The sequence below is a fragment of the Sphaeramia orbicularis genome, chromosome 3, assembly GCF_902148855.1.
Source record: "Sphaeramia orbicularis chromosome 3, fSphaOr1.1, whole genome shotgun sequence".
NCBI lineage: Eukaryota > Metazoa > Chordata > Actinopteri > Kurtiformes > Apogonidae > Sphaeramia > Sphaeramia orbicularis.
The window spans coordinates 36,194,821-36,222,613 of record NC_043959.1 but is presented as its reverse complement, the minus strand read 5'-3'; the positions used below and the strand labels follow the sequence as shown (position 1 = coordinate 36,222,613).

Here is a 27,793-nt window from a genome sequence, read left to right as displayed (position 1 = left end):
ATAGTACAAAGTACTCTTACCATACAATATGGCACTTACAAGATCATTAAATGGCCCATCATGAACATATTTAGACACTGCATTGGACAAAAGAGTGGAGAAGCTGTGAAAGCTGCGATTTTCAGAGTTTAAAAAAGTAATTTTCGGGGTAGGGGGGGTTTTTGGACGAAAATGTCAAAAAAATTACACAGGAGTGCTTAGAACATCTTGTTGCATCAGAAAATCAGGGCTAATGTGGTATTTAATATTTAAACCCCCCCCCCATATAAAATATTAAACTGTTACTCTGGCCAAGCTGCACAGCTAGAACCTGCACAATGTGCACATCCAAATAGGGTTAATGCCACGTTCTAATGTTAGTCAGAGGCGGCAGATAAATAGGTAATTAAGGAGTTAAAGAACTGCAACTTGGCCACAAAGCAACCATGACTATGTTATGGTTTTTACAAAGGAAAAGGTATTTTTCTGCCAACATTTTATCAAAAGAGCTCTGCCAAATCGCCTGACATCACGTGTCTTGCTTATTACACAGTAATAGAGCAAAGTATCCAAACAGAAAATCATACGGGCTTCAAAGTAAGATCCAAACAGAATCCATTGTTTTGTTTTTTTAAAGTCCCAAAGAAGGTCTTCAAAAATGTCACACTGCATTTGGCATTAGTACGATACACATGTTCCTATCACAAACAACATCTAGGTTAAAGACAGAAAAGTACAAAAGTGACTCATCACTGGACATAAGAGTGTTTGAATAGAAAAGGATGAGTACGTACTGACCGTCTCTCCAGCACAAACATGTCGGATCAGTGCAGCAGGTCCCCGGTGGAGAGCTTTAAGCGCGATGTCCATGTGACAGCGAGAAGGCAATTCCTCAGTAATTTCATTCAGCAACATGACAGGAACACAGCTGGATTAGATTCAGCTCTGTCTCAACACTTGTGGTGTGTAGGGGTGTAAACTCTTGACTTCATTACATGAGTCAGCAGCCAGTCCCACTGGTCGAGACCACCTGGCCTCAGCTCAGCCCCATACCTTGCTGCTTGCTCATGTCAGTACACACAAAGAAGGTCATCAGCTCCCCTTTCCCCTTCACGTTGATTAGTCCTCGACATTCACACGAGTAGCCCAGCTTCTGCAGAACGCCTGACGTTTCCTGTGTAACCTGGAGGTGACCACATGACATCAAGCACAAATTTAGGTTTTTTCCAGCGTCTGCCTTCTCCCTTTTTTTTTTTGATAGATTTTTAAAATTTATTTTCACTGTGCATCTCCAAAAGCACAATACCAAAACAAAAAGATTAAAATTTTATGATACAAGATTTTGCGACACAAAGTATAACCCCGCCCCCCAACCAGTGGCAACCCCCATACCAACCCAACCTGGATCTCAAAATACGAAAACTACTAATATAAACAAATACACGTATATAGACGAAAATTAATATAATTTACTGATATAACCTGCCTTCTCCCTTTAAGAGACAGAGCATCTTAAAACAAACTCAAGAAATCTAGACAGGAGTGATTATTTGTGAGCATTTACTTTATTACAGTGGGGAAGTCTGATATTACCCAGTGGACACAGCTACACCCAAGTTGTGCCAGAACAAGACTGGAAAAGCTGATGAGCTTTTACTTCTGTCACAATAAAAATGTACTGGAAAAACAACTCCTTTAACACTTTCAGTGCCACGGGCCGATCAGATCGGCTTTGGAGAACACGCCATATTTGTGTACAAACAAACCATCCACCCCCATTTCTTTCTCACATTTCGATGACGTTCTTTCTGTGTCCCCCTTTTGAGACCAAGCAGACGGGAATTTGAGGTCACGCGACCAAATAATATTTTTATATCTTTTTAATGTTTCTTATTCTCCGGTGTTTCATCAGAGGGAGCCCTCCATGCCGGGGGGCGGCTGTGGACTCCGGGGGCTGTGGCGCCTTCTCTCACTGGGGTCCGCTCCTTTCTGGTGGGTGGGGGTCCCAGTTGGCCCTCTCCCACTAGTTGGGATGCGGGGCTGTGTTGCTGGTGCCTGGTCGCCGGGGTCGCTGGCTGCCTCCTGGTGCGGATGGCTCCCTGAGACAGCGCCTCCTAAATTTATCTTTTACTTTTACTTGTACATTTTTGTTCTGGTCTACCCGTACTCAGTCAGTCTTCTTAAGTATGTGTGAGCTTGTGGGTTTGCATGTATATGTGTGTGTGTGTGTGTGTGTGTAGGTGTGTGTGTGTGTGTGTGTGTGTGTGTGCGTGCGTGCGTGCGTGTGCGTGTGCGGGTGAGTGGGTGGGTGTGGGTGGGGGGCGGTACTGATTTTTAAACTGATATGTAAAGCACTTTGTGCTACAGTTTTTAATGTATGAAAAGTGCTATATAAATAAAGATTATTATTATTATTATTATTATAAATTATGCAAATTACGATCAATAATGAATCGGCTGCGTCCGGTGCGTTTTGACTCTAATCAGCAATCGGTCGGATGTTACCGAGCGGTTTCCTGCAGGATTCTTCAAATATTATATAATATAAAAACGACGCGAAATACTGAAAAACGGCCAAATTCTGTGGCACTTTTAAGGGTTATTAGCCCCTTAACTGTCTGGCACTTAAAGAGTTAACATCCTATTCCTGTGGGTATTTTTTTAGTCTTTAATGTTGCGTACGTCACATCTCTCATTTTTAAACACATTTTAAACAAGAATTGATTGCTGATTTTAATCCTAACAAGTGGTGCCAGGAACAACAAACCCCGCCCCTTGCAGGTATTGTAGCTTATTTTGGCATCGATTCAGCTGATGTCATCATGTCTATGCATGTGGTGATGTCAGCATATCAATTATGTCTATATATGTGCCAAGTTTGAAGTAAATTGAAACAAAAGTGATGTTTTATTGAAATTTTGCCCATTATAAGTAAATGGGAGAATTTCTGTTTTTTTTAAATTTCATAAAAAATGTTAACTTTGACCTACTTTTCCCAAAATGTAATCACATCTATTCTGGGTCACTGGCAATCTATAAACCCAATTTGGTATGAATTCAACCAATTGTTTTGCTGCTGGAGTGTTAAAAAAACATGTACAGCTGATTAGTGAATGGGCTAAATATAAATGTATTTATGCATTTCTCTAACTGTAGACAGCTCATTTCTGTCAAAGTTTACACTCGTTGGATATCTACTGCAGTCTTTTTTTTTTTTAAATTGGTATTTTCCATGGTTCGCATATTTATTCACATAGCAATTCACCATTCTCATCCATTCAACTGAAAATTTCAAATGAATCTCACAGCGATACGTAACTCCTCAGAATACAAATATGGATGATTGGTCCTCCTTCAGTAATACCAAAGATGTAATTTTTACAATACACAATTAAGAACTAAACTTCCTAGAACAGGAATGCTGGGGTGCACATTTGGGATATTTAAAAAATAAATAAATAAAAACATCAATATAAAAGGGTTTAAAATGAATAAAGGGGTGAAATGGACATAAGATATGGTTTTAGATAAACGATGGATGAACTGGTGTGACATACCTAATCCATCTTTCCCATCTTTTCAAAAACAAACCTTGTTGTAGTCTTATTGCAAAAGTAATTCTTTCCATCATAAATGATGTCAATCCATTCGTCTACTGTAGGTTTTTCTAGTTTTAGTCACTTGTTATGGCTTTCCTATAAGCCTTCTGCAGTCTTAAGTGCTCTGTGATAGTATGACGCTGCTTTTGTGACATAAATGATTTTACCTATGAGAACAATGGAAAAAAAACAAGTATTGTGCAACAAGCAGACCTGTTTTATTGTGTTGGCACAAACACAGCTGTACTTGTTGTTAAAAAGGTTTATACTGAAGCTGCCAAGTGGCAATGCCATGATTTTCTGACAACTGAGAGGTGATTTTAAGCTGCAAATGTGTCTGAAGGCCGCTTTGTAGTGTTTTCAAACTGCATTTATTCTGCACTGCAACACCTTAAACCCAACTCTATTTCCAGACAGGAGGGAATCAAAATGAAAGCAGAACATTTAGCTTTATGTTCTAAATTCTTGCCTCTCCCGTTGTTTTTTTCCTTGTCCGGTCTTAGTCATATGAGGTGAGGAACTGTTAAATTGAATTCTGGGAATGGTGCCGTTTCTCTTATGTGCCAAGTACCTGGATCTTTCCGAGCTCTCCGGTGCTCTCCATCCTACTGGCGACGTTGACTGTGTTGCCCCAGATGTCGTACTGAGGTTTCCTTGCACCGATCACTCCTGCTATCACTGGGCCATGATTAATACCTGGAAGAGAAAATGAACAAAGGGTAAGAACATGAACAGGATGCAAGAAGAGAAAAGATACATTCATCCATGTATATACCTCTGGCTGCAGTAAAAGAAAGAAAAATCCTAACTGGCATAGCATCAGCTGGATTGAAAAACCTCACTGAAAAGAATCAGGAAGAAAAGGCTGCAGCAATTTTCCTCAAGGACATTTACCAGCATGCAGGTTATGACTATGTTTGAGAATAATTATTCCACTCATTTCAACATGGTTTTTTATGCGTGACATTTTATTTTTTTTCAAGGGTAGCTGTCTGAAAAGCACTCAGACAGTCCTCTGGCTCAGTTAAAGTGTATATGAGGCAGAATGAGCGACTGTGCCACAGCTTCTGTCTTCAGGAGATCTGGGAGGACTCAAAACCAGCAAGCTCTGATTACAATACCAGTTAATGACTGATGACTGAGGTGTTGCATATTACAAAAAAGTGTGTGTTACACTGCAACTGCTTCATAAAAAGGTGTCAACAAAATCTGAGGAAAAAAACTAATTCTGCTGTTAAACATTTGAATCCCTCAACAATGAATTCATTCAGAGCCCTGGGTTTGCATATTTAATCAAAGCAATGTCTTCCAGTCACAGCTGCTGAGAAGAACAGAATATTTCATTGAAAATAAGAAAAAAAAAACCAAGACAAATATTAGTTTTATCAGTGTTTTGCTATGGGCTCGACTACTTGTGTATCTTTTATTATCGCAAAAATAAAAGCACATTTTTTGTCTCAAACTTTTATCTAGGATGTCTGCTCAATATCATCTGACAGGGGAAAAAAAACAGTCAGGACTACAGAAATATCAATGCAGGGTAAAACTCCAGACAGTTCAGATAAAGTCTAATTTAATTTATACAGAAGAATAATGAAGACATAATGCAAATAAGATTAAACTGAACTTATAAAGACTTCAAGGATTAAAAGCAGTTAAGAGAAAGAATAGACTCTTGGACATTACCTTTATTTAATTCATGTATTTTTTTTTTTTTTTTTTTTACAAGGCGATAAAAGCTGTTCTATATACTGTGCCTCTGCTCACTGATCATTTTTAAAGAACCATGACATGAATGTAAATCAAATCAATTTGGGGATTTTTATTGTAAAATGTATAGAATGTTCAATGTGACTGATTTTACACTTCTTAAACCTTAGACAGTTAATTCCTGTCAAGAATACCCTCACTGGTAATGATGTTTAAGTGCTATGTGATGGTATAATGCTGCTTTTAATGAAACAATGAATGAACAAGAGCATGTAACAGAATGGAAACAACTAACAAGGACAGTGCAAGAACCATGCCAGCAACAAAACAACTGGCTCCAGTACAAAGCAGTCGTCAGTGGAAGGTTTATGTGGAAGCTGCCAAGCGGCTGAGCACACTTACCCACACGCAGCCTGAAGCTGTTGAAGGAGTGTCTGTTGATGCCATCTAACTTGCCAATCAGGGCGATGGCGAACTCTACCATGATCCCTATCTGCGCCTGCTGCCGCTCTTTGTCCTGCAAAAAACACAAAATGGAAAAGACACACAGCCAGAGGCATGTCAATCACCAGCTTCAACACTGAACAACAGCCACATCTCTGAACCTCTCATTTCACTTCATTTTTTTCATTTTATTTATTTATTTAGACAGATGTAGTGTGACAGGTTGTAGCACTAGTGCCAGTTTCCACCTGTAGTCCCTGGGCAGGCTAATGTTACCATTAAAAAAAAAACAGACATTAATAAAAACTAAAACATACAAAAAGCAGTAAAAAAAAATGCAGTTCTATAACTCCATCTAAATAAAAAATTCATTCACATCCAACCATTCACTCTTATTCGTCTCACTGTAGTCTGTCACACACACTCTAAGCATGTTTACATTACATTGTGGCTACAAGTTTGGTTAGAGCAGGGGTGTCAAACTCATTTAAGTCTAGGGGCCACATTCAATAAAATTTGATCTGAAATGGGCCGAACCAGTAAAATAGTTTCAAAATAATATATAAATAATGTCAACTCCAAACTTTTCTCTGTTTTAGAGTGAAAAAAGTACATTTACATTATGAAAAGGTTTACATCTATAAACTATCCTTTCAAACGATGTGAATAACATGAGCAAACTGGAAAAAATAAGTGTAATTTTAACAATATTCTGCCTCAGTTTATCATTTCCACATGTACATTATATATAACTTACAGATCACAGTGGATCTACAAACACACAAAACACTGAGTAACAGGCAGAATATTGTTAAAATTGTACTTACTTCTCTTAAGACATTTCAGGTTGTTCATATTTGTTCAGATTATTCACAGTTTTTGCGAAATTATACTTTGTTTTAGTGTAAATACATGAAAATATTTACATTTACAAAGAGAAAAATTTGGAGTTGTCATTATTTCTATGTTATTATGACAGTATTTTACTGGTCCTACCCACTTGAGATTGAATTGGTCTGAATGTGGAACCTGAACTAAAAGGATTGTTAATTTCTTAGAGTAATTTTTGCATTTCACAAATTCATCCCAAGGGCCGGACTGGACCCTTTGGCAGGCTGGATTTGGCCCCCAGGCCGCATGTTTGACACCTGTGGGTTAGAGAGTAGCTGTTTTTTCATCATGCAGGAGAATGTGTGATAGTTTGTAATTGTTAGTACCTAGAAAGAGTTTTCAAGTATCTGTACTTCACTTGAGTATTTTTCTCTACATTTTACACAGTGGTCTGTTCATTTTTTGTTTTCTTTTCAAAACTGGCCTCACTACTTTAGTTTTAATGCATTTAAGTGGAGCTGCTACTATTAAAGGAGTGATATTTTGCTTTTTTTTTTTAAAAAAAAAATGGAATTACACATTTTAAAACATTTCCCTGTGGTCTACATAAACTGTAAATGCTATGCTTGGGTCTGAATTTTTCAATAATTAAACCCCACAGGTCCATCTTCAACCCTATTTCTGAGTAATGACACCAGAGAGATCGTTTTGAGCGCTGGTCCTTTAAATGCACATGAGCCACTTCACACCCCACCCCCTTCAGGTTGTTGACTGTGCTGCTCTGTCCCGTTCAGCCACTTGTGTTCGTTAATGCAACCAACAACTGAAAATTTTAGGTAATCTGCTTGAAGTTTGGACATATTTTCAGTATGGACTACAACCGCTGCTGCTGATAAACAATTATTGTGTACTCGGAGAAATGTTTGTCAGAAGTCTTGACCTTATATGTGCAAATGCAGTGATGTAACTAGTTTTTGACGTAACAAATTAAGCAGGAATTAAAACGATTGGAGAAATCCACTAGATTTTTGCCAAAATGAATATAAATATAGTTTTGCAGCACCTGGAGGGTTCAAATTCAAACTTTATGAACTATTAGGGTCTAAATACACAAGTAAATGTACCAAAGACTAATAAAAGTGGAAATAATGTCAAAGAAGTACCAAGACAAGATGAAAACAGATAAAAACATTTACATAGGAGGATGAAAATGATAGAAAAGATGAAACAATATGAGGATGATGCAACAAGACAAATATAAAAAAAAAAAACCTTTAGAACTTGTTTTGTTCATTTTATTTTAACCCACAACATAAATCTGTGAAATTAAGGAAAACAAATGAATGTAACCTTAGTCTTTATTCAATAAGACAAATCAAGATGAAAATGATGTTGTAAAAAAGAAGTGATGAGGCAAAAATGAACAAAATGGTATTAATGATGAATCGGACAAAAAGGACATTAACAAAATAAGACTATACAGAAACTTCATAGTGTTTCAAGTTCTGTCCAGTAAAAGTGGATTGTTCTTTTATACTTAACGTACATTTCAGAGTGCATTTGCTAACTTTTTTTGCGTAAATAAACCCTGGTAAAAGCAGAAGTACTGATTTATGTTTACTTTTATGTTCTACCTGAGTACAGACAGTGTAAAGATGTGTTTGATTGCAACCAGACTGATACTTTAAAGAATCCAAGTTTTGGCTCTGCAGGGAGTAAAACTGATCGGACTGAAGTGTGACCCTGGTTTGAGATAATCCCACCTGATTGTTCTCCTGACCGGGCGTCCCACTAAGTCCTGCAGCAGCCATGTATGTGCTGCCAATCGTCTTGATCTTCTCCACGCCGCTGAACTTGGGCTTGGACAGCAGCTGTTGGATTGGACATGATGTAAAATGAATGAGGTGCACAAGTGAAAGAGTCAGTCATTTAAACACAGAGCATGCCCACTGGGCTACAGTCGGAATGAAAGAGTACAGATGGACTAAGCAGAAATAGAGCTACCGGTAGCAGATTCGTCATGTCTGTCAGATCTGCACTACAGAGAAGTGCTTGATATATGAACTGAAAAATAATAAAAGAGAAAGTTCCTGTTTCCTTCCTCATCTGCCTGACCTCGTCAAAATCAGCGATGATCTCATTGAGGAGCCTCAGGCATTCCAGGCCTTCCTTGTTTATGTCACATTCTGTGTAAAATTCTTTGAAATCTGGTACAGAGGCGAACATCACACACACACAGTCATAGGACTTGTAGTAGAGGTCCTGTTGAGAAAGTGTGAAAGGCACATTACACAGTGGACAACACTTTCCAAGTGTAGACAGTAGATAAAATACACAGTCTTTACAAACATGAGTAAAACCCAGTTTCTCACAATTTTAACCTTTTGCTTTCCATATATAATTCACTTTTTACAACTACATCATTTTAACTTTATTATTTTACATTATTCATTTATTATTATTCTTTTATTTAATTTTTATTTTCAGTTTCATTTTCGTTATTTATTTATGTTTATGTTGTTTACGTGTTTATGTTTACGCATTTGGCAGACGCTTTTTTCCAAAGCGACTTACAGGGGAAAACCAATTAAATCACTCAATCAATCAAATTTTATTTATATAGTGCCAGATCACAAAAAAAAGATCTCTTGACATTTTATATATAGAGTTGGTCAAAACCAGACTAAGTCAAATTAACCACAGGTTTAATATTTAACCACAGGCTTTAACGTCCTTCCTGTGTCATCTTCCTCTCAAACAGCTTAATCTCAATTCATCAACATTTCTTCACCTCTATATTGTATGTGTTGTCAAAGCAGTAGCAGTCAGCCTGCTAATGGATCCTACACCAATATTTGGAACATTTATAAGACAAAGCCAATTGGTTTATAGAGCACATTTGACACACATCAGCAATTTAATGTGTGTTACATCCATCAAACTCATGATTTGTCAAGCTCTGCTACTTACATGGCTCCTAACTGTTAACTTAGCCATTATATTTGTATTACAAAACCTCGGAGGTCTTTTGTCATTCAGGAAACTGAAATGCGATTTTTGGAAAATGTGTAAAACTGACCTTGAATGCCTTTAGCAAAGCTGCAGAAAATGTACTTCTTACAGACCAAACTAAGCCCAAGTTACATCCAAGTTTGAGCAAAGAGAGAGAGCATGCTACCACTGACACGCCAGTGCATGTACATGTCATTGTGATGCTTGGTATACATTTTTTCACCTTCACAATGAAACCATTGTCAGTGACTTCTTCATGAGTTCCCAGTAGACACTCTGAATGTCCACTTAAGGGCAAATAAGCTCCTCTGCTGATGTCACGCTGAAGCATCAATTTTCACCCTATGGTGTTTAGAACTACTCCCATTAATTCAATCTGACCATTAATGCCTATGGTCTGAGTGTATTGATGGACCATTCTGTGCAAACAATGGATTTCTATGATGGAAAATATAAGCAACAGCCTGGGATTTAGCCAGTGGTGCTTATCCTCCATGTCATCTATTAATGTAATGGAACGTACAATGTATCCCAAGCCTAATACACACATGAAAAGGATTAACACTTCTGCCTCAAGTCTTTACATAAGGCTTCAACACCCCCAAGGAAAGACTGTACAGTCAAAGAAACACATAAACACAGCATGTCATTCCTGGCGTGATGAGTCTCTCAATCAGACTTTGATGATGATGGTGTGAAGTAGTTTGGGATCATGAGATTTCAGTTGATCTGATGTGATTCATGTTTACAGCACTTACTGACTCACGTTCACATTACATCATTTCATTGTAATGAAATAGCCACCAGTTCAAAAAGTTAGTAATGATATGATTCCATTGATTGGCACTGAATGAAACTGCTCATGACATTTCAAATTTACAGATTTCAACAAAGTGTATAACATAAGATGTAAACATTTAGAGATATTTTAATAGAGAGATATTAACATTATAGTTTTAAAGGTTGATCTATTCACACACCAATTCAAAATAAACTGAAAAAAACATCTTACCTCATTCTTTTTATTTTCTCCAACAAACAGTGCAGCCACGTGAGCAGGAAGCACATTCTCCAGCAGCAGGCGGTTCAGGTTCTCCCTGGTCTCGATCTCATCCTGCTCTGTGTGGTTCTTGTACTTCAGCAAGAAGTCCTGTCGGAAGCAGGACTCATTCTGTCAGACAGAAACATAGAAGGAAGTTGAAGCAAGTAAAGATGGAAACCTGAGCATCCCCCGCTGAGTCTGTTTCGTTGAAATGTTTCCACCGGATCTGTCTGGAATGTGAATGGGTAAAACTGACAGAAAGAAAGATGAGGGAGAGAGTTTCATTACCTGCTGTGAGATGATGAGCATAGTGACCAGGAAAAGGGTGATGTATATGCAGCTCATCACCTGTGGGTGCTTTACCAGGCCTATGCATTGCAGAATGGACTCTTCACCTCTGATGTGGATCAAACACCATCATTAAATGGACTTAAATTGTACTTGACTGTATATATCAACATATAACAACAATAATACTGATACTACACAGATTTCTTTCTGTATTCACACCTGCTGCAGTTCCAGCTGTCAGCAACCTGAGCATAGAGGACGATTCCGTAGGTCACAAAGAGGTCCCGTTTGGAGGTGAGGATTATGATGTAGTATATTGTGGAGGCCAGGGTGAGGAAGAGCACTTTGAGCTCAAAACTCACTCTCAGGAAGACTCCACATGCAACAAGAGATAGAATACAGCAGAATACGGAGTACTGAAGGGAGGACAGAAAGAAAGAAGAGACGCAGTTACATTTGGGGCATTCAACAACATTCAACATAATGATGTATTTAGAAATGCTTTCTCTAAATTGCACATGCCAAGACTGCATGAAGCCCAAGCTCTAGAAGACTTCTTCAAGGTGGATGACCAGAGTTAAAACACCAAAGTTTTCAGTTTAAGGTTTAAATCAGTTTTAAACAAACTGCATGTGGGTATAAACTATTAATTTTAATAGATAACACAAAATAACAATACAGTTTACGGTTGTCATGCTACAGCAGATATTAAAAACACCAGAAAATTAAAGCTGAAGCAGGCAATAATGTTAAAATAGCATAGCAATAACCATTCCACATATTGTAATTCAATTCAGTTTTGGCTACCTTTTCAAGCTTGAGAACATCTAACCCACAATGAAAGATTCTACCCAACCAGATGTTTTCAGGGAGCGAGAGGGCGGCCCTATTGGCTGTTCCTCAAATGCATATGCATGTGCTTGTATGGTTCAGTGCAATGAAGAGAAAGTTGCAGGACGAGCGTGTGTTTCGATTTGTTTTTTGGGGTATTTCCTAATTTTCCGCCTCCTGCAGATTTAACGCAAGTTAGTTTTGGACTGTCAAAGGCAGTTAAGCACAATCTGTGTGATCAGCACTGGTTCTTATTTCATTGCACAATGTATTTGAATTTATCCCGAAGTTGCTCAATGGGACTGATTTTGCATGGAGAAGAAAAATCCTCTCATAATGGTGATGCACAAATAGACTCACCCACATTCATGCCCTCTCTGGTACTTCAACACATTCCAGAGCTGTGTATTTGCAAATACATTCTAACAGTCTAACATGGATAAACAATACGTATTGCCTTTACACCATCATCTATGATTAGCAAGCACTTACAGGCAGGTAGAAGAGCTCCCTCTCTAAATCCTGCTTATAGGAGTCATTTGAGTGAAGTATATCATGAATGTTACTGGTACAGTTGGTCACACATGTCTGGACAAAGCACTGCAGACAGAGGGAGGAAAAATATTTGACTGACAAGCAACCTCTAGACAACATGCTTTGAAGTTTGGTATGATAGCTATGAAGTGTAGCACAGCTAGAAATAGTAAAGTATGTAATGTCCGTCACTCAACACATAAACAAAGTCTTACCAGGTTGAATACTGCCAAAATAATGATAACCGCAGTAGTGATGGTGGCCAAAGGGAGGCGCACACATGGCTGCTTAACCACTGCTTCAGACAAAGCAGGAAGCCACTGGCAACGTGAAAGCTTCTCTGGAAACAGGCGCTGCACAGGAGGAAGAGGAAAAGCAAAGATGGAAACAAACAGGTATGAGGAGCATGTGACGGTTAAAGTCATCATCTCCAGATATCATGTGTGAATGGCTCAGCCTTTGTTATTTTGAGGGACGGAATCTGTCTGAGAGAGAAAACGCTGGTGGTCAAGGCCTGAATGTCATCCAAGTCAATAAGCCAGCAATAAAAGGCTGCAGTGCAATGAATACCCTTCACGCTTCCAGTCTGTCACTAATTCAGGCAGAAATCCTTTTCACCTTTTAACTTTACCAGCACTTCCCTCTTGCTAAAGGTAATGTGGTGCTTTAGTGACCTCTGTTTGATTGCAATAGAAAAAACACATTTTATTGAAAGCTAGATGTCTGGCCTCTATTTGTCAGATATTGCTTTGTCAGACTTCAGCAAAATGTATATTAGATTTGTGAATGTAAAATCCATATTTCTCTGTAGGCATGATCCATTTCCTTCAAAGTAATAAAGAAAGGCCGAAATGGAAGTCGCTGTGACTACATGTGTCTGTCTTGTCTATCCACTGTATATATTGGTTGTAAGATAATCCAGCTGGGTGAGCTACCTGTAAGTAACCCTGCTGACAGATTGCTGAGAGAAATTACATTTCTGCTGCTCTATTATTGCCTTTACTTTGCGACTCCTCTGACAAAACAGTAATAAACTATAAATAATTCCACTTATCATTTTAAGTTCTCAGGCTAAAGGAAATTAAATTTGTTCAGGTATTAGGGTTAAGTTCTACTTTACTGCATCTTTGAGTCAAACAAAAAATAGTCTTCACTGGGATTTGCGTCCAGCTTAACCTGGCAGGTTCCTGGAAAAGGGGAATGATGAGTTTCTTGTAATGAGGCTTATGTACTCCACTTTCTATAGACCAAAGTAAGTGCAGGAACAAAAAAAGCTGAAACTTAACCCCATTGCACTTAAGTGTTAAAAGTCAACATAAGACTTAAGACTGACCTGTAGGTTGCTTGCGAAACACACGGCCAGGATGAGCAGCAGGACACAAGCCAATACTGCAAATGACATCCCCAACATCTGTGGACTAAAGGAAATAGAAGAGCATCACCTTTCACTATTCTGTGCCATTTTACCGTTCTAATTAGTAAATCTTTTGTAGGAATGAATGTGCCTACACCTCAGGTTTCAGACACAGACAAAAAAAATATTGTTTCACTCTTTTAAATGAATGAATATGAACATTTTTCATTTTACTTACTCCTTTGTGACAAGCATCTGAACCAAAAAGATGCAGAAGAAGATAATGGTGGCACAGGCAACATAGTGTTTGAACACTGGCAAATCCAGAGCTCGATACTTTGAAGAAAAATGATTGGAAAAAAAAAAAAAAACATGAAACGGAGCAAACAACCAAACCTCTTTTTTTAATAAACTATAATAATTTTATTGAAACACGTAAAAAAAAAAAAGTGTGCTAAATTAACCTGTTTTTCCAGATCTTTCTTTGGAAACCAAAGTGCTAAACTGCCTGTATCTTCAGATTTCGACCACTGCCTGAGAGGAAGGAAGGAAGGGAGGGAGGAGGAAAGAAAAAAAAGACATAATTATTTTGACTTTTACACCATCATTAACAGCTGCTGCACACTGCTCCTCATGGGTTCACACTTAACAGGACACAATAGCAACACCTTGACCAGAGGATCCTTTTAGCTCCACTTGCTACAGAGTCTGTACAGACAGTATGTTAATGAACCAGTCTAAGGTGCTTGATTCATACAGAGCAGTCATTTAAAAGAACACAAACGCGAAATTGCCTTGCTACAACTACATGTTTTGCTATTATGTTTCTTACATAATATAGCTTAGATCAAAAATGTCAGTCATGAATGACCTTAAAGACCAGTTTTAGTCAAATTATGTAGAAATTCAAAGCCACTATATTTTCTGACAAATGTGGATGTTCTTTTTCTCTGACTAATCTAACAGAGCTTTGTCTGATAAACCACGATTTACTCTGATTTAAGGGTGGATACATAGTTTGTTGCTGGTGAGAGATATGCAGAGAAAAAAGCAATTTTTCACCTTTTTTAAATTACTTTCATTATTTCTTTGCAGATGCACTCCCCTGCAAATCAATTAATTCTCAAAGAAATAGAAATATTTAAGTCCAAGGTGAAAAATCCAATAGAAAAAATATTTCAGTGTAATTTTCTTTCCGTTACCACGCAGCTCTGACATGTGTACACAAAGTTCATTTTGAGTACACATCCACCTACTTGCTGCTGAGCTCATCTATAGTAGTAGTCATCTCGTTGTGCAGCTCCTCATCAAACTTGCTCTTCTGGGACTTGTTCCTGCATCAGGAAGCACAAAGACAATTAGGAACAGGCAGATGAGCCAGATGCAGAGACACAGGCTGACTGGAACAGATGCTGGAAAACCAGATCAGGCCATGCAGGTTACTCAGGTCCAGTACAGCTGGAGGTACAGTTCTGGAGGTAACTTCATTAATGCCAGTCTCAGCATTAGTGGGGGAGGAGAGATATTTGCTTGTGTCTGTGACAGAGCTATGCAGAGTAAATGTGCTTGCTGAAGAATGCTGTGTGTTAGAAGGACTCTGCAGGATTCAGCAGGAGTGTCACTGCTGTGCTTCTGCTTGGAAACCCCCTACTTTGTCAGGAAGGAAACACACTCGCAGATGCACAAACCCAAATCCACAGAAGCCCCAGGCAGTGATCAGTGTTAATAGGAGCGTGTCAGTCCACTAAGTGCTTGAATTGTTAGAGGTTACAGGCTTTGTGGCAACTTTTGTGATCACGTTACACCACTGCGTAGGTTAGTTTTTGAAATAGCAAGGATCTCTCCAGCAGTAGTTCTTACCCTGGGTTGTGAGACTAAAATTATTGGCCATCAATACTACAAGAAACATTTAAAGAAGGAAGCAGACTGATTTTCTGATGCTGCTACTTACCAGAAACAAACTTAAAACATCTAGAACAATATCAGTATGAAAGTTCCCACATTATCAAAGCATCACAAACCCAAAGGTTGAGAACTTCTGCACTGAGGAAAGAGGACCTTGCAGGCCACGAAGGCCTCACTCACTTATAGCTGCTGAACGGAGGGGCAGGCAAGGAGAACGGCTCCTCTAGAGACTCATCAAAACTGCCAGGGCCCAAGAGTAAGACACAGACACATATTCGTCACAATAAGCAGTAGGGAGCCAGAAAACACACAGGGCCAATAGTTATATAAACGTGACAATGTAATGAAAGCTGTTGGAGCAGAGTAGCTGGCAGATACTGTAGTTTTATTCACCATCTGCTGCCTTTCCTAAACTACACTGGTCAGCGAGATTAACAAGATAAAGCCAATCTCTACGGGTGAAACGATTGTGCTTTTAGGCATATACTTATCTCTACTAATCAAATTGTTCCAGCCCACACTGTTTGTGTAGGTGAGTCCTGCTCATTAATCAGTCTCCACTTTGAATATTTGTCAGTACACTTACTGCTTGTGTCAGACAGGCAGCGAGAATTAACAATGGACGCTTTAACCACAATCCATTTGCCTATGTGTTACCTGAAACTAATGAAAAGGGCTTGTTATAGAGATAAACACTCCCCCTGCCCTGCCTTAAAAACTGCCTGTGCAGCACTATGCAGAGCGCCATAGATGAGCTAAGTGTTTCTTTTCTCATTTACAGAAAGTCTTAAGCCTAATGTACTGCACTGTACACCCTTAATGGTCTACAGCAATAAAATCAGCACCATACAGACTATTCTCTGGCATTCAAGTAGCACCTTATCACTGCATTATTTAACTTAATGTATTTAGAGCTAATTGAGTGGATTATACATCTCTTTCTAAAGGTTCATTGCAAAAAATGTATCTGTAAATTGGATGACTGAAACCCTTTGCCTCCCAGTGGCCACTAAGAACCATAAAAGGACTTCATTGGAGTGTTTGTTTCATCATTATGGGCTTTTTAATCAAGGATATATTAGCTGCAGTCTAAAATCTCTCTGGGTATTGTTAAAAGATTACAATACAGTAACCCTAACACTAGGAATAAATAAAGTCTGTATCTGTCTCTATAAATCATTATTACTATTTTTCAGTCTGCTCGCATTTTCCAACTCAAAGCAGTTTTACAGTATAAAAGCCTGTGTATCACTACTTTAAGTTGTCAACATAATAAAGAAAACTGGTCATGCTGGATACTCAGTATAGACAAACTAGTCTAGTTGGTACAGTAAAATACTGAAGCTCGATATAAACAACTTATTCTAAATAATCACAACTATTCATCTTTTCAAGTAATTATACACTCAAACAACACAAATATAATTATGAGTATACTACATTTCTACCGTTAGATGAGCCTAAATCGTACACACTGAACCTTTAAACTTAAAGCAAATGCATACCAAAATATCACCCTAACCCTATGTCAAAAGGATATCCTCAGGTTCCATTAAAAATATCAATGAACCGTCTAAAAGGTTTAGAGTGAGCACACTGCTGTACGACATCACCAGTCCAGCTTCTGAGACAGATGGAAAAATCATTGGCATTGAAATTTCCTGTAAAAGTTATGACCATCAAGATGTTTTTGAAAAATATTTGAGTTGTTATAGAAACTGACTTCAAGGATAAATGTGTGTGAGCAACAACGTTGCCTCATTCATCGACTGATTCCAAATGATTCTGTTATTCTCTATAATCCCTTAAAAATGAGAACAGCGAGACAAAAGAGCTCAGACTTATTCTTACCTCTCAGTGAGTTTAGAACCAGCAGGTGATCGCAGGGGTATGTCCTGGAAAAGGTAGGAGCAACAGTAAGTATGTGTGAAAAGTGTTTAAGACCATGCTCAACTACATTAAACAAGTCGTCATATGTTACAGAGATTAAGCAGAATTCTGATCAGATCTAATAAAGACTATAATGCATGTAACTAGCACACAAGATGCAGTTTGTCTATTCATCAATTTTATAAACAACTTCAAATTTCCATATACTTGTAACAGTCTTAGATCATTTCACCCACCCTCATAACCACCAATTTTGCGTTATTTCCTGGATTACATCACACCATTAAATTTGTCATGACGAAATAGTTCAGCAAGCTCATCTTTTGTATTTGTTCACCAAGTTGTGTTACCTCAATCAGTCATACGGCCATAAAACAGACAGCAGGGAACCGTTTCTCACCTTGCTGATTGATTTTCCGTTGACCATGTTGTCTGTGGTGAAGCCTTCTCGGTTCTGAAGGTGGGCAAATGGTTTAACAGCCCCCCACGATTCTAGGTAGCGAGTCATACGCACTGATGCCCGCATTTTCAGGCCGTCATTCACCCAAGGTTTTGCACTACGGGTAGTAAGTGATGGATCCTTAGACTTAAAGCAAACACACACAATTCATACTATGTTTAGAGGACATGTTATTTAATTGGTATTTACACTGAGCACAAATATAAACATCCCATGCGACACTTTAAATCTTTAATAGCATTAGGTGCTGCACAATATATCAAATCATACAATGTTTTATGATCAGTATGGTACAGATTACTGTCTGTTAGAACATGATAGGGGTGTCTGGCATTCAGGAACATTCATGTGGACATGGTGGGGGGGGTTGAAAGAAATGACCAAACAATATCTTCTATCGTCTATCATTGGCTTCCTGTAGAGCAACACATCATCTTCTCATCGAGTTGACAAGGTTGTCAATTGTGGTCTGTGAAATGTTATTCCACTCCTCTTCAAGGGGATCATCTCTGCATCAAGCATGCCAATGGTGTGTTCCCACATGATTTGCGCTATCTGTGGCATGGTGAGATTTGATGAAATTTGACATTTTGAGGTGGCCTTTTATTGTCCCCAGTATAAGGAGTGCCTGAGTACCATTAACACTGTTTGAGCAGCATCTGGACATGCCACACCTGTGCTGTGGGTGGAATCACTGAGCAAGTGGTCATTCGCAGAGATTTACACAGAGTTTGTTTACAAATCAAGAGAACTTTGTAATTAATGCAACTAACAAACTGTTGGAATAATGAATTATCAACAGCTCATTAAAATGCAAACTCTTCTTCAGGTTTATGTGGTAAAGTAAAAAATACCTAAAATTTACAAAACTATAAATAGCAATAATTCTTTGTTTTTACCCCATAAAGACAACATCTTAAAGACATAATCTCATTAGTTAAAGTAATTATGTGATTACCAGCAATAAATGCACACCAGAAATGCCCCTGATGAGGGACAGTGAAAAATGCAGTCAGTAAACTTACTCGCGGATCAATGACTAGGTATGTTTGAATATTGAGCTCCTTAAGGTAGGGGTCCCTGAGGTGGCCATTCCCCTCTTCCACGTCATAAGCCTTGTTCAGGTGTTTCAGAGTTGCTTCTGTGATGTGGACACGCCTGAATGAAATAAACAGAAATAAAATATAAAAATTTTAAACAATGTATTTGTGAAAAACTGGATATTTCTTATATCTTTAACAATCAACAGCAAGTGATGTGTGAGTGATGTGGCTCATGAGGTTTGTGCTAATGAGTCACTTTGTCAGAAGACTAATTAAAGATCTATAAAAATAGCTTCGCTTGTTTTCTGCACTTATTATTCTTGTTGAAGTAGAGGGTGTGAAAAGACTCCAAGCTCATTATAAAAGCACCTACCCAGGAAGACCTCCTGACTCCATGTGATTGGCCAGAGTGACATCATGTGACCACACATCAAACTGCCACTTGCGAAGACCAATGACGCCGCAGAGCACATTGCCTGAGTGAACACCCACTCTCATGTTGATGTCCACTCCTGTGGCCTCCCGCACCTGCCTAGAGGAGTTGGACACAAATACTGGTACTTATTGCTGTTAAGGGTTGTTTCTCTATGTGGGCAGCAGTCTTTTAATGTACACAGAGCGATTAATACTGAAAAAACTGTATCAGAGTGTCATACAGATTTATAGTATATGTGTGGATATATGTAGAGGTTCAATTTCTACACTAATGGTAATTTTAATTTAAGGTCAGAAGTGGCTTCTTTCTTAATGATTTAAATCTGCAGTGCTATATATGTGATATTTTTTGGGTATCACTGGGCAAATTCCATAATTAAGGACAAAACTTTTACTCTAATTTTTAGACTCTGTTTTTGGCCTGAGAAATTCAACCTCATGACACAGACATTGGTACTTGCGGCTGCCAATCACATATTTTACCTCACCACCTGTCTAAAAATACCTACAACTGTCAAATCACTGTTAAGATTTCCTCAAATGTGACTCATCTGCTCTACTCTGTGGCTCAGTATATATATATATTTTTTTTTTTGAGTCTTATAATTTGGACTGAGAGGAGAAAGCCACACAAGGAAGGTGTGTATTGTCAATTTCTGTCTTTTTACACCCTTAGTCAGCTCCTGCAACTTTATTAACTAAAGCAGAGCAACATTCAGTCAGAACTTAATGTAATAGGTAGTAACAACTGTATTTTCATGTGTAATTCTAGACATTATTATGAAACTAACAAAGCAGTTATGTGAAGTATATTTAACTAGATACAGGCCTGCAAATTAACCCCACAGTCCATAATACACCAACTATATTTCTTTATAGACTGTGTATATTTCAGATAGGATTGAGACTTGTGGTTGACACACACTCACTTGATGGCTTCACACATGTCGAGGCCCATTTTGACACAATTCTTGGCGTGTTTGGGCAAAGACACTGGCAACCCTGACACACAGTAGTAGCAGTCTCCAAGGATCTTGATTCTCATACACTCGTTTTTCTGTGGGAACCAAAAAAAGAAATTGTGGGATTTATTTGACCACACTAGATATTTAAAGCAGCAAACATGGGTCAAGACTTGGACAGAATGCACCTAGAAACATGGGAGCTGCAATAATGAGATTATTGTACTATTGCATTACAAATTTTGAGTGCAATGGCTTTGTCTTGATAAAATTCCACAATCTTAACTTTATGCTGCTATCATATTATACTTTTCATTACTCACCTTAGCGATTTGGTCAAACTTGCCAAACAGCTCATTAAGCATAATGACCAGTTCCTTGGGAGAACAGTCACTGGCCAGTCGGGTAAAACCAACAATGTCAGCATAAAGGATGCTACAAACACAAATTTAAATAATTAATTCATGTTAATGGTAATAAGGTTATATATCCAAAGAGGTTTTAATACATACAGTATTTACAGTAACAGGTGATTACCATTCCTAGACTGTTGACAAAAATTTGTGGAATATGTGTGTGTTTTCATTACTAACATTCAGTTTTTCTCTACCATGTGTATTTATTACTGAATCACAAATGCAAATAAGACTTAGTGTGCATGTATCAGAACAATTCTGAAAGTCATCATTGCCAATAAAATCTTTCATTCAAGAAAAGCTGCAATTTTCAAAATTAACCCGTATGAAATTAAATGGGGATCCTTCAAATATCGGAGAATGATGACCTTTCTCTGCACAGGCTTACCATCATGTCCCAATATGACCATTAAGGCCTCTAAACAGTAATGAACCATTTTAGGGTACAACCTACACATGCACCTATCATTAACCTCTAGAGCTGATCAGGGAGTGATTAAAGAGCTTGTGTGGTTCAATGCTGAATCACAGCCCTTGTCTTATTAAAGCTGCCAGCCAGTGGATTATAGACTGACACTAATACCTGGCCTGTAAGCGATCCAAATGCTACAAGAAAACAGCTGCACGTCTGGCAAAAGCCTCACACATGGCTGGCTTTAGCGAGAATTGAAACCCTGAGTGTGCGACGCTGTGCTCATCTCACCAAGTCACTGGATGTGTCAAAAATTGTGTGATGAATGCTGTGCATGTAAATTACAACATGACGGGTTATATTTAATTTAACTTAGCATAGCCATCAGTGGAATCTAATGGCTAAACATACTGTTATTTGCACAGCTAAATTGAAATCTACCAATTAAACAATAAATACATTTGTAAAAGGTCAAACATAACACAGCTATCTTACTACCACCACTGGCTGTCTACATATTGCACCCTAACCAGCTGAACGGCAGAGGGACACAGACAGTGCTCCTGACCTGACTTGATCCTGACTGGTGACTGACTGAATATGGCCAGGTGACAGACAACACAGCTAATGACTGGTCTGAAGTGTAATTATAGGGATAGGTCAGGGATGCAGCCTATCATTCAACAACTGTAGCCTTAAATGAACACAGCAACACACAACTGATGGTGAAACAATGAGCCTTTCACAAAATCCTAAAGGAAACACATTAGCAACTCTAATCTTCATGGAGGTTACACCATTATGTGGAAATTCAATTGAAGTGACATGCATACATGTAAATATTGCTAATGATGTCTTTTTCCATGATAAGACACAACATCCTGTATGCAATTCTCTAACAAAAATGCACTGCAGAGCCATCTGTGAGAGTTCAGTTAAAGCTGACCTGCTATCTGTCAGCACTTGGTAAATTAATGAAACCCCCGTAAAACAAAGAGCCGTAACTGGGTCACTGCTCTGAAAACAAACACACATACTAATCTCCATCGTTATGAAAAATGGTCAGTAAATCTGCCTTCTGTGTGTTTTTATGCTTCATTTATGTATTATGAAGTTTAAATAAATGTAGTCTTTTTTTTAACATGGTTGTGAAGACACTTCATAGTTCTAGAAATACGCAAAAAAATCATACATTTCAATGTCTAGGTTTTCTAGTTGGCTGATCAATACCATTTTACTGATCATTTAGCACATGGCTGCTTTTATACTTTAGGATAAATGCATAGGAAATGACTGATGACTTCCTCATAACTGGCTCTACCTGACATTCTCGTGCCTCTTGACATAAAGGCTGTGGAAGTTGTTATCTTTAACAAGTCGCTGTTGCTCTTCTTTGTCTTTACAGTCTTGCAAGCGTTCCATAATTGCCAGCTTCATCTTCATGGAGATGTAGACCGGCAGAACAGACTGCAGAAGGTTTTCCTATAAACACACACACACACACACACACACAGTTAAATGCTGCAAATTATTCCAGTTTCACTGCTGCAGTCCATGTACAATGATGAGTGATCAGTCCAGAGATGAGTTTACACAGGAAATGCATGCGCATGTGCATACATTAACATTTCCCTCTTTATTTCATAGCTATGAACCTTATTCTAAGCAAGCTTTGATCAGAGCTTTGTTCATCAAACAAGGCTTTTGTTTCATCAATTTTCTGCTGATGCACATTTCTCCTTCTACTCCTATATTGCAGCTGTAAGTCAGCACCAACGCCACTAACACCTGGAATAGCTCTTTTACCACTTAAAACTATGCCTGTGTGCTCATACACGTTTAAAGGAGAAACCATTGTAACTCCATGATATAAAACAAACATCTAAAGAGTTCCAGGCTCCAGTATTAGCATGATGTAATGCATTTATATAGAAAAATTAACACTAACATTATTGGATCAGTTTTCTAATGTTGACAGTGGAGAAGTGCTCAAAGTTCAACAGCTAAAGGAATCTGAAGAGCCAGCTTCTGAAGAAATGATTAATCCTCCTCATACCATCACAGAAGCGTCAACTTAGATCATCTGACTACACCAGCTTAGTCAGTGATGGTTAATTTTATCTGAAACTGTTTTTACACAATACTTTCACCACAAAGTGCTCTGCAGTGTACAAGCAGATGCAAACACAGATTGCTATATAAGAGGGCAAACATATTTTAAGGTTTTAAGATATGGGCAAGAGCACTCTGTATATTTGTAGAAAGAAAGAAAGAAAGAAAGACAGAAAAGTATTTACTTCTTCAAAGTTACTTTTAAGTGGATCAGATTCCCATATTTAGGGAAAATAAAACTGTGCTTGAAAAGGAAACAGTATCCATCAGTTCAAGCTGTGGATAGGTTTTATGTGTGGAATTTTTGTGTCATTCTTTCAGATGTGCTTATGATTAGGTCAGGTGAGATGAAAAGTCTGCATGCATCCATAGTTAAGTTCAGTTCATTACACAGATTTATCAAAGAGATTAAGGGATAGGCCCTTACTGGGTCAAATAAGGACACTCACATATTTTAGTTTATAGTCATTTCAGTGGGTTTGACTCTTCCCATAGATCATTTCCTCTACAAGTCATTAGAAAATACCCCCCAAATGGCGTGATGCTACCACCGGTGTGTATATTTGTGTAACTTCTTACTTGCAACTACTATTTTTCTATGACACTGCACTTTTAAGTATACCAAGCATTCAGATTACATTAGATTTAATCACATCACAACATATTTTACTTTAACACGTCAGTCTCATGAGCCCTTTTTGCAAAGGCCAAGTTCACCATCACAAGTTTTTAATTTCCCTGGAGGGGTTTTTTGGATACTCTCCAGGTTTTTAAAAAGATGGCTCAAGGACAAAAAAAATAAGAATTAAATCTCACCTTAACTTAATTTACTGTGGTATTGCAAAGTATGTTTTGGTATGGAACAGCTTGGATAAAAAAGGAACCAAGACCACAATTTAGTATGTGAACTCAGGCTTATAAGTGTTTGGGCAGTGATACAAATTAAGCAATGTTACCTTTGTACATCACCACAGCGGATTAGAAATGAAACAATCAAGATGTAATTGAAGTGTAGACTTGCTTTAATTCCAGGGGTTTAACAAAAATTACTGCATTAAACATTTAGGAATTAGAACTATTTTAAATGTAAGACCTTCATTTCCAGAGGCTCAAAAGTACATGGGTAAACTAGGATTGTTATAAATATAAGGATTGTTTTTAATTCTTGGATGAAAATTCTTTACAGTTACTGCATAAAGTCTGGACCCCATGGACATCACCCAATGCTGAGTATCCTCCCTGGTGATGCTTTGTCAGGCTTTTACTACAGACGCCTTCAGTTTAGTCTTCAGTAACTGAAAAGCTGCTCTATTGGGTTGCGATCAGGTGACTGACTTGGCCACTGAAGAACATTCCATTTGTTTACCCTCAAAAGCTCTTGGGTTGCTTTTGCCGTATGTTTTAGGTCATGATCCATCTGTAGTGTGAAGCACTACCCTATCAGTTTTTCAGCATGTGGCTGAATCTGAGTAGTGAGGATACCCCTGTATATCCTGTTATCCTATCAGTATCATGTCATCAATAAACACCAGTGACCCAGTTCCACTGGCAGCCATACATACTCATAACACTACCTTCACCATGTTGGACATATGACATATTCTGCTTTGCTTTGGATCATGAGCTGCTCCTTTCCTTCTCCAGACTTTTCTCTTACCATTATTCTAGTACAAGTTCATCTTGGTTTCATGTGTCCAGAGAATATTTTCCAGACCTGGGTAGGCCTTTCAGACATTTTCTGGCAAATTCTAATCTGTCCTTCCTGTTGCTGAGTGTTACCAGTGGTTGCCCTTTGTTATTAACCTACTGTATTTCCATTCATGAATGCATTGCTTGACTTTGATAATGACACTCTTACCTCCTAAAGTGTGTTCTTGGCTTGGCTGGTTGTTGTAAAATGTCTTTTCTTCACTATCATTCTGGTTGATTTATTTTTATTTTTTCAGCTGAATGACTGCATCTTTCACTTGCACCTCTTTGGACTTCATATTGAGGATACCTGTTAACAGCTACCAAATGCAAATTCAACAATTGGAGTTAACTCCAGACCTTTCATCCACTTAATTTGTCATGGAATAACCAGGGAACAGGACACATCTGGACGTGAACCTGCTTGTCAGTCAGTTGACCAATTACTTTTAAGCCTCTGAAAATGAAGGGACTGTTTAAATTCCTAAATGATTAATGCAATAATTTTGTTAATCCCCTTAAATTACCTTGACTGATATGCATATATTATGTCAAACACATATTTAAGCATTTTTCCCCCCATGTTTACATATTCTACATATACATTTCTGAAATGTTTTGACCAAACATCCATCCATCCATTATCCATCGCTTATCCGGGGCCGGGTCGCAGGGGCAACAGTCTTAACAGGGATGCCCAGACTTCCCTCTCCCCAGACTCCTCCTCCAGCTCTTCCGGGGCAACCCTGAGGCGTTCCCAGGCCAGCCGAGAGACATAGTCTCTCCAACGTGTCCTGGGTCTTCCTCGAGGCCTCCTCCCAGCGGGACATGCCCGGAACACCTCCCCAGGGAGGCATCCAGGAGGCATTCGAAACAGATGCCCGAGCCACCTCAGCTGGCCCCTCTCAATGTGGAGGAGCAGCGGCTCTACTCTGAGCTCCTCCCTGGTGGCTGAGCTCCTCACCCTATCCCTAAGGGTGCGCCCAGCCACCCGACGGTGGAAACTCATTTCGACCGCTTGTATCCGGGATCTTGTCCTTTCGGTCATGACCCAAAGCTCATGACCATAGGTGAGGGTCGGAACGTAGATTGACCGGTAAATCGAGAGCTTCGCCTCTCGGCTCAGCTCCTTCTTTACCACAACCAACCGATACAGTGACTGCATCACTGCAGACGCTGCACCGATCCGTCTGTCAATCTCACGCTCCATCCTTCCCTCACTCGTGAACAAGACCCCAAGATACTTGAACTCCAAACAATCACAAATATTCATGTGATTTCTTCAACTTTCACTCAGGACCAAAAGGCAGGTTTTAAATTTCATAGAGAGGATAATATTAAGATAATTATCAGTATCAATTGATACATGTTTTTAGCATAATAACATCTTTGGCCATATTATGCAGCCCTATAGGAACTATTCGTTTTAATCTGTATTGGACATTATATATGCTTAAGTTAAATATGGGGTGGAAATAAACTCACTGAATGAATACACATTTACTGTGATTTATGTAGAGGAATGGGTGTAGACAGGTCAACAGTGTTCCAGACAATTTCATTTGTTGTGGGGTTTTAAAAGGGAGCATAAACGTCACACAGTTTAAATGTCATTTTTGACGTCCTTTGTATCTTGCCAAGAAACATTTTGTGGTGAACACACTGGGCTTCTTTCTTAAGTTGTTATGGAGCTTCCCCCACCATGTTATTATGTCCCTGTTCTCTTTGGCTAACTCAGTGCAGACGCTCCAATTCAAATAGAGCTGGACGCTTGAAATGTTAACTATCATATCATTCCTCCTGTCCTGCTAGGCAACACAACAGGATCCCTGTCAGCATGTTTTATGTCCCATACTAAGTATCAGTTAAAACAAATCAACAAAGAGGGAAAATTATTTTTAAAAGGCCTCTGAAGTCAAAGCAAGCCAGCACAGATGCATCTAATTTAAAAAGCATCAGAGGAAAATCTAATTTCAGAAGGATGTTAGTCTCAATGAAAACATTCATGGGAGAGTCAACATGAGGCTGGCTGAAGGCAAAGCTTTGAGCTGGAATAAAACTGTAAGGCTACAGCAATAACAATTACTGACGAGGCATTCTCATTATTTGTCTGTAATGTTTGTTCCTATTCAGTAACAATATTAAATAAAAAAAAAACAAAAAAAAAAAAAAAAAAAACAGTAAACCTGTTATTACATCAAAACTGGCCTTGATCATAGAATGAGAGTTTATTATCACTCAGATCTACTGATGGCATGTGATGTTTAGTAGTAAGAATTAGTGCTTTTTCATTTCACTACTTTCAAGGTTTTAGAATAAATCAGTGCCAAATTAATATGTGCCACTGGGCCCACATATTTATGTTAAACTCATACCAATTTTCATAAGAATTCTTTCGCTTTATACTAATGAATGTGGATCTAGCTTTTAAAAACGTATCAATCCTGATTATAATGCAGAAATTTTAGAACAGCACTTCAACATAACCTTTTGATAGTTAATACTTGTTTGTAGGTTGTTTTTCCAGCATCATTCATAATTTAGGAACGCCTGATGTTGGAAAAAAAATCTTCTTACTTTTTGTGATTTTGATAATGTAAATACAACTTATTTATATATAACATGTGTAAATAATGGGTCTTTTGATACATTTTTGCTACACATTCACACAAAAAAAACCACACATTTGGGATACAACTTTTCATTACTTTATCACAATGGTTGAATATTTTTTTCCAAAGCTACATAAAAAATAGACCTTTCCAAAAGCCGTATTTTTATTTTTACAATACTTACGTTAATATTCTTACATTGTAAGCATCCTAGAATGATTTCAACGTGG

The 27,793-nt window shown here is 38.3% G+C and overlaps 1 protein-coding gene across 4 annotated transcripts in view; it reads right to left on the bottom strand.

Annotated features, from left to right (window-relative positions):
* Nucleotides 1-265: 265 nt before the first annotated feature.
* adcy7 (adenylate cyclase 7) overlaps nt 266-27,793 on the bottom strand; it is a 72,332-nt gene continuing 44,804 nt past the window's right edge. For 2 of the 4 annotated variants that reach the window (XM_030122649.1, XM_030122658.1), the window contains exons 6-27: nt 22,472-22,632; nt 20,646-20,757; nt 20,290-20,417; nt 19,299-19,457; nt 18,908-19,040; nt 17,823-18,008; nt 17,384-17,427; nt 15,713-15,772; nt 14,884-14,961; nt 14,092-14,161; nt 13,866-13,963; nt 13,607-13,691; nt 12,489-12,626; nt 12,232-12,339; nt 11,128-11,324; nt 10,906-11,014; nt 10,588-10,746; nt 8,679-8,825; nt 8,327-8,434; nt 5,691-5,805; nt 4,150-4,274; nt 1,016-1,162 (exon numbers count right to left, since the gene is read on the bottom strand). In XM_030122649.1, coding sequence (XP_029978509.1) covers nt 1,016-1,162; nt 4,150-4,274; nt 5,691-5,805; nt 8,327-8,434; nt 8,679-8,825; nt 10,588-10,746; nt 10,906-11,014; nt 11,128-11,324; nt 12,232-12,339; nt 12,489-12,626; nt 13,607-13,691; nt 13,866-13,963; nt 14,092-14,161; nt 14,884-14,961; nt 15,713-15,772; nt 17,384-17,427; nt 17,823-18,008; nt 18,908-19,040; nt 19,299-19,457; nt 20,290-20,417; nt 20,646-20,757; nt 22,472-22,632 — 2,667 coding nt within the window. Of the gene's footprint in view, nt 1,163-4,149; nt 4,275-5,690; nt 5,806-8,326; nt 8,435-8,678; nt 8,826-10,587; nt 10,747-10,905; nt 11,015-11,127; nt 11,325-12,231; nt 12,340-12,488; nt 12,627-13,606; nt 13,692-13,865; nt 13,964-14,091; nt 14,162-14,883; nt 14,962-15,712; nt 15,773-17,383; nt 17,428-17,822; nt 18,009-18,907; nt 19,041-19,298; nt 19,458-20,289; nt 20,418-20,645; nt 20,758-22,471; nt 22,633-27,793 lie in introns of all 4 variants that reach the window. The other 2 variants (XM_030122668.1, XM_030122676.1) reach the window with 2 other exon arrangements.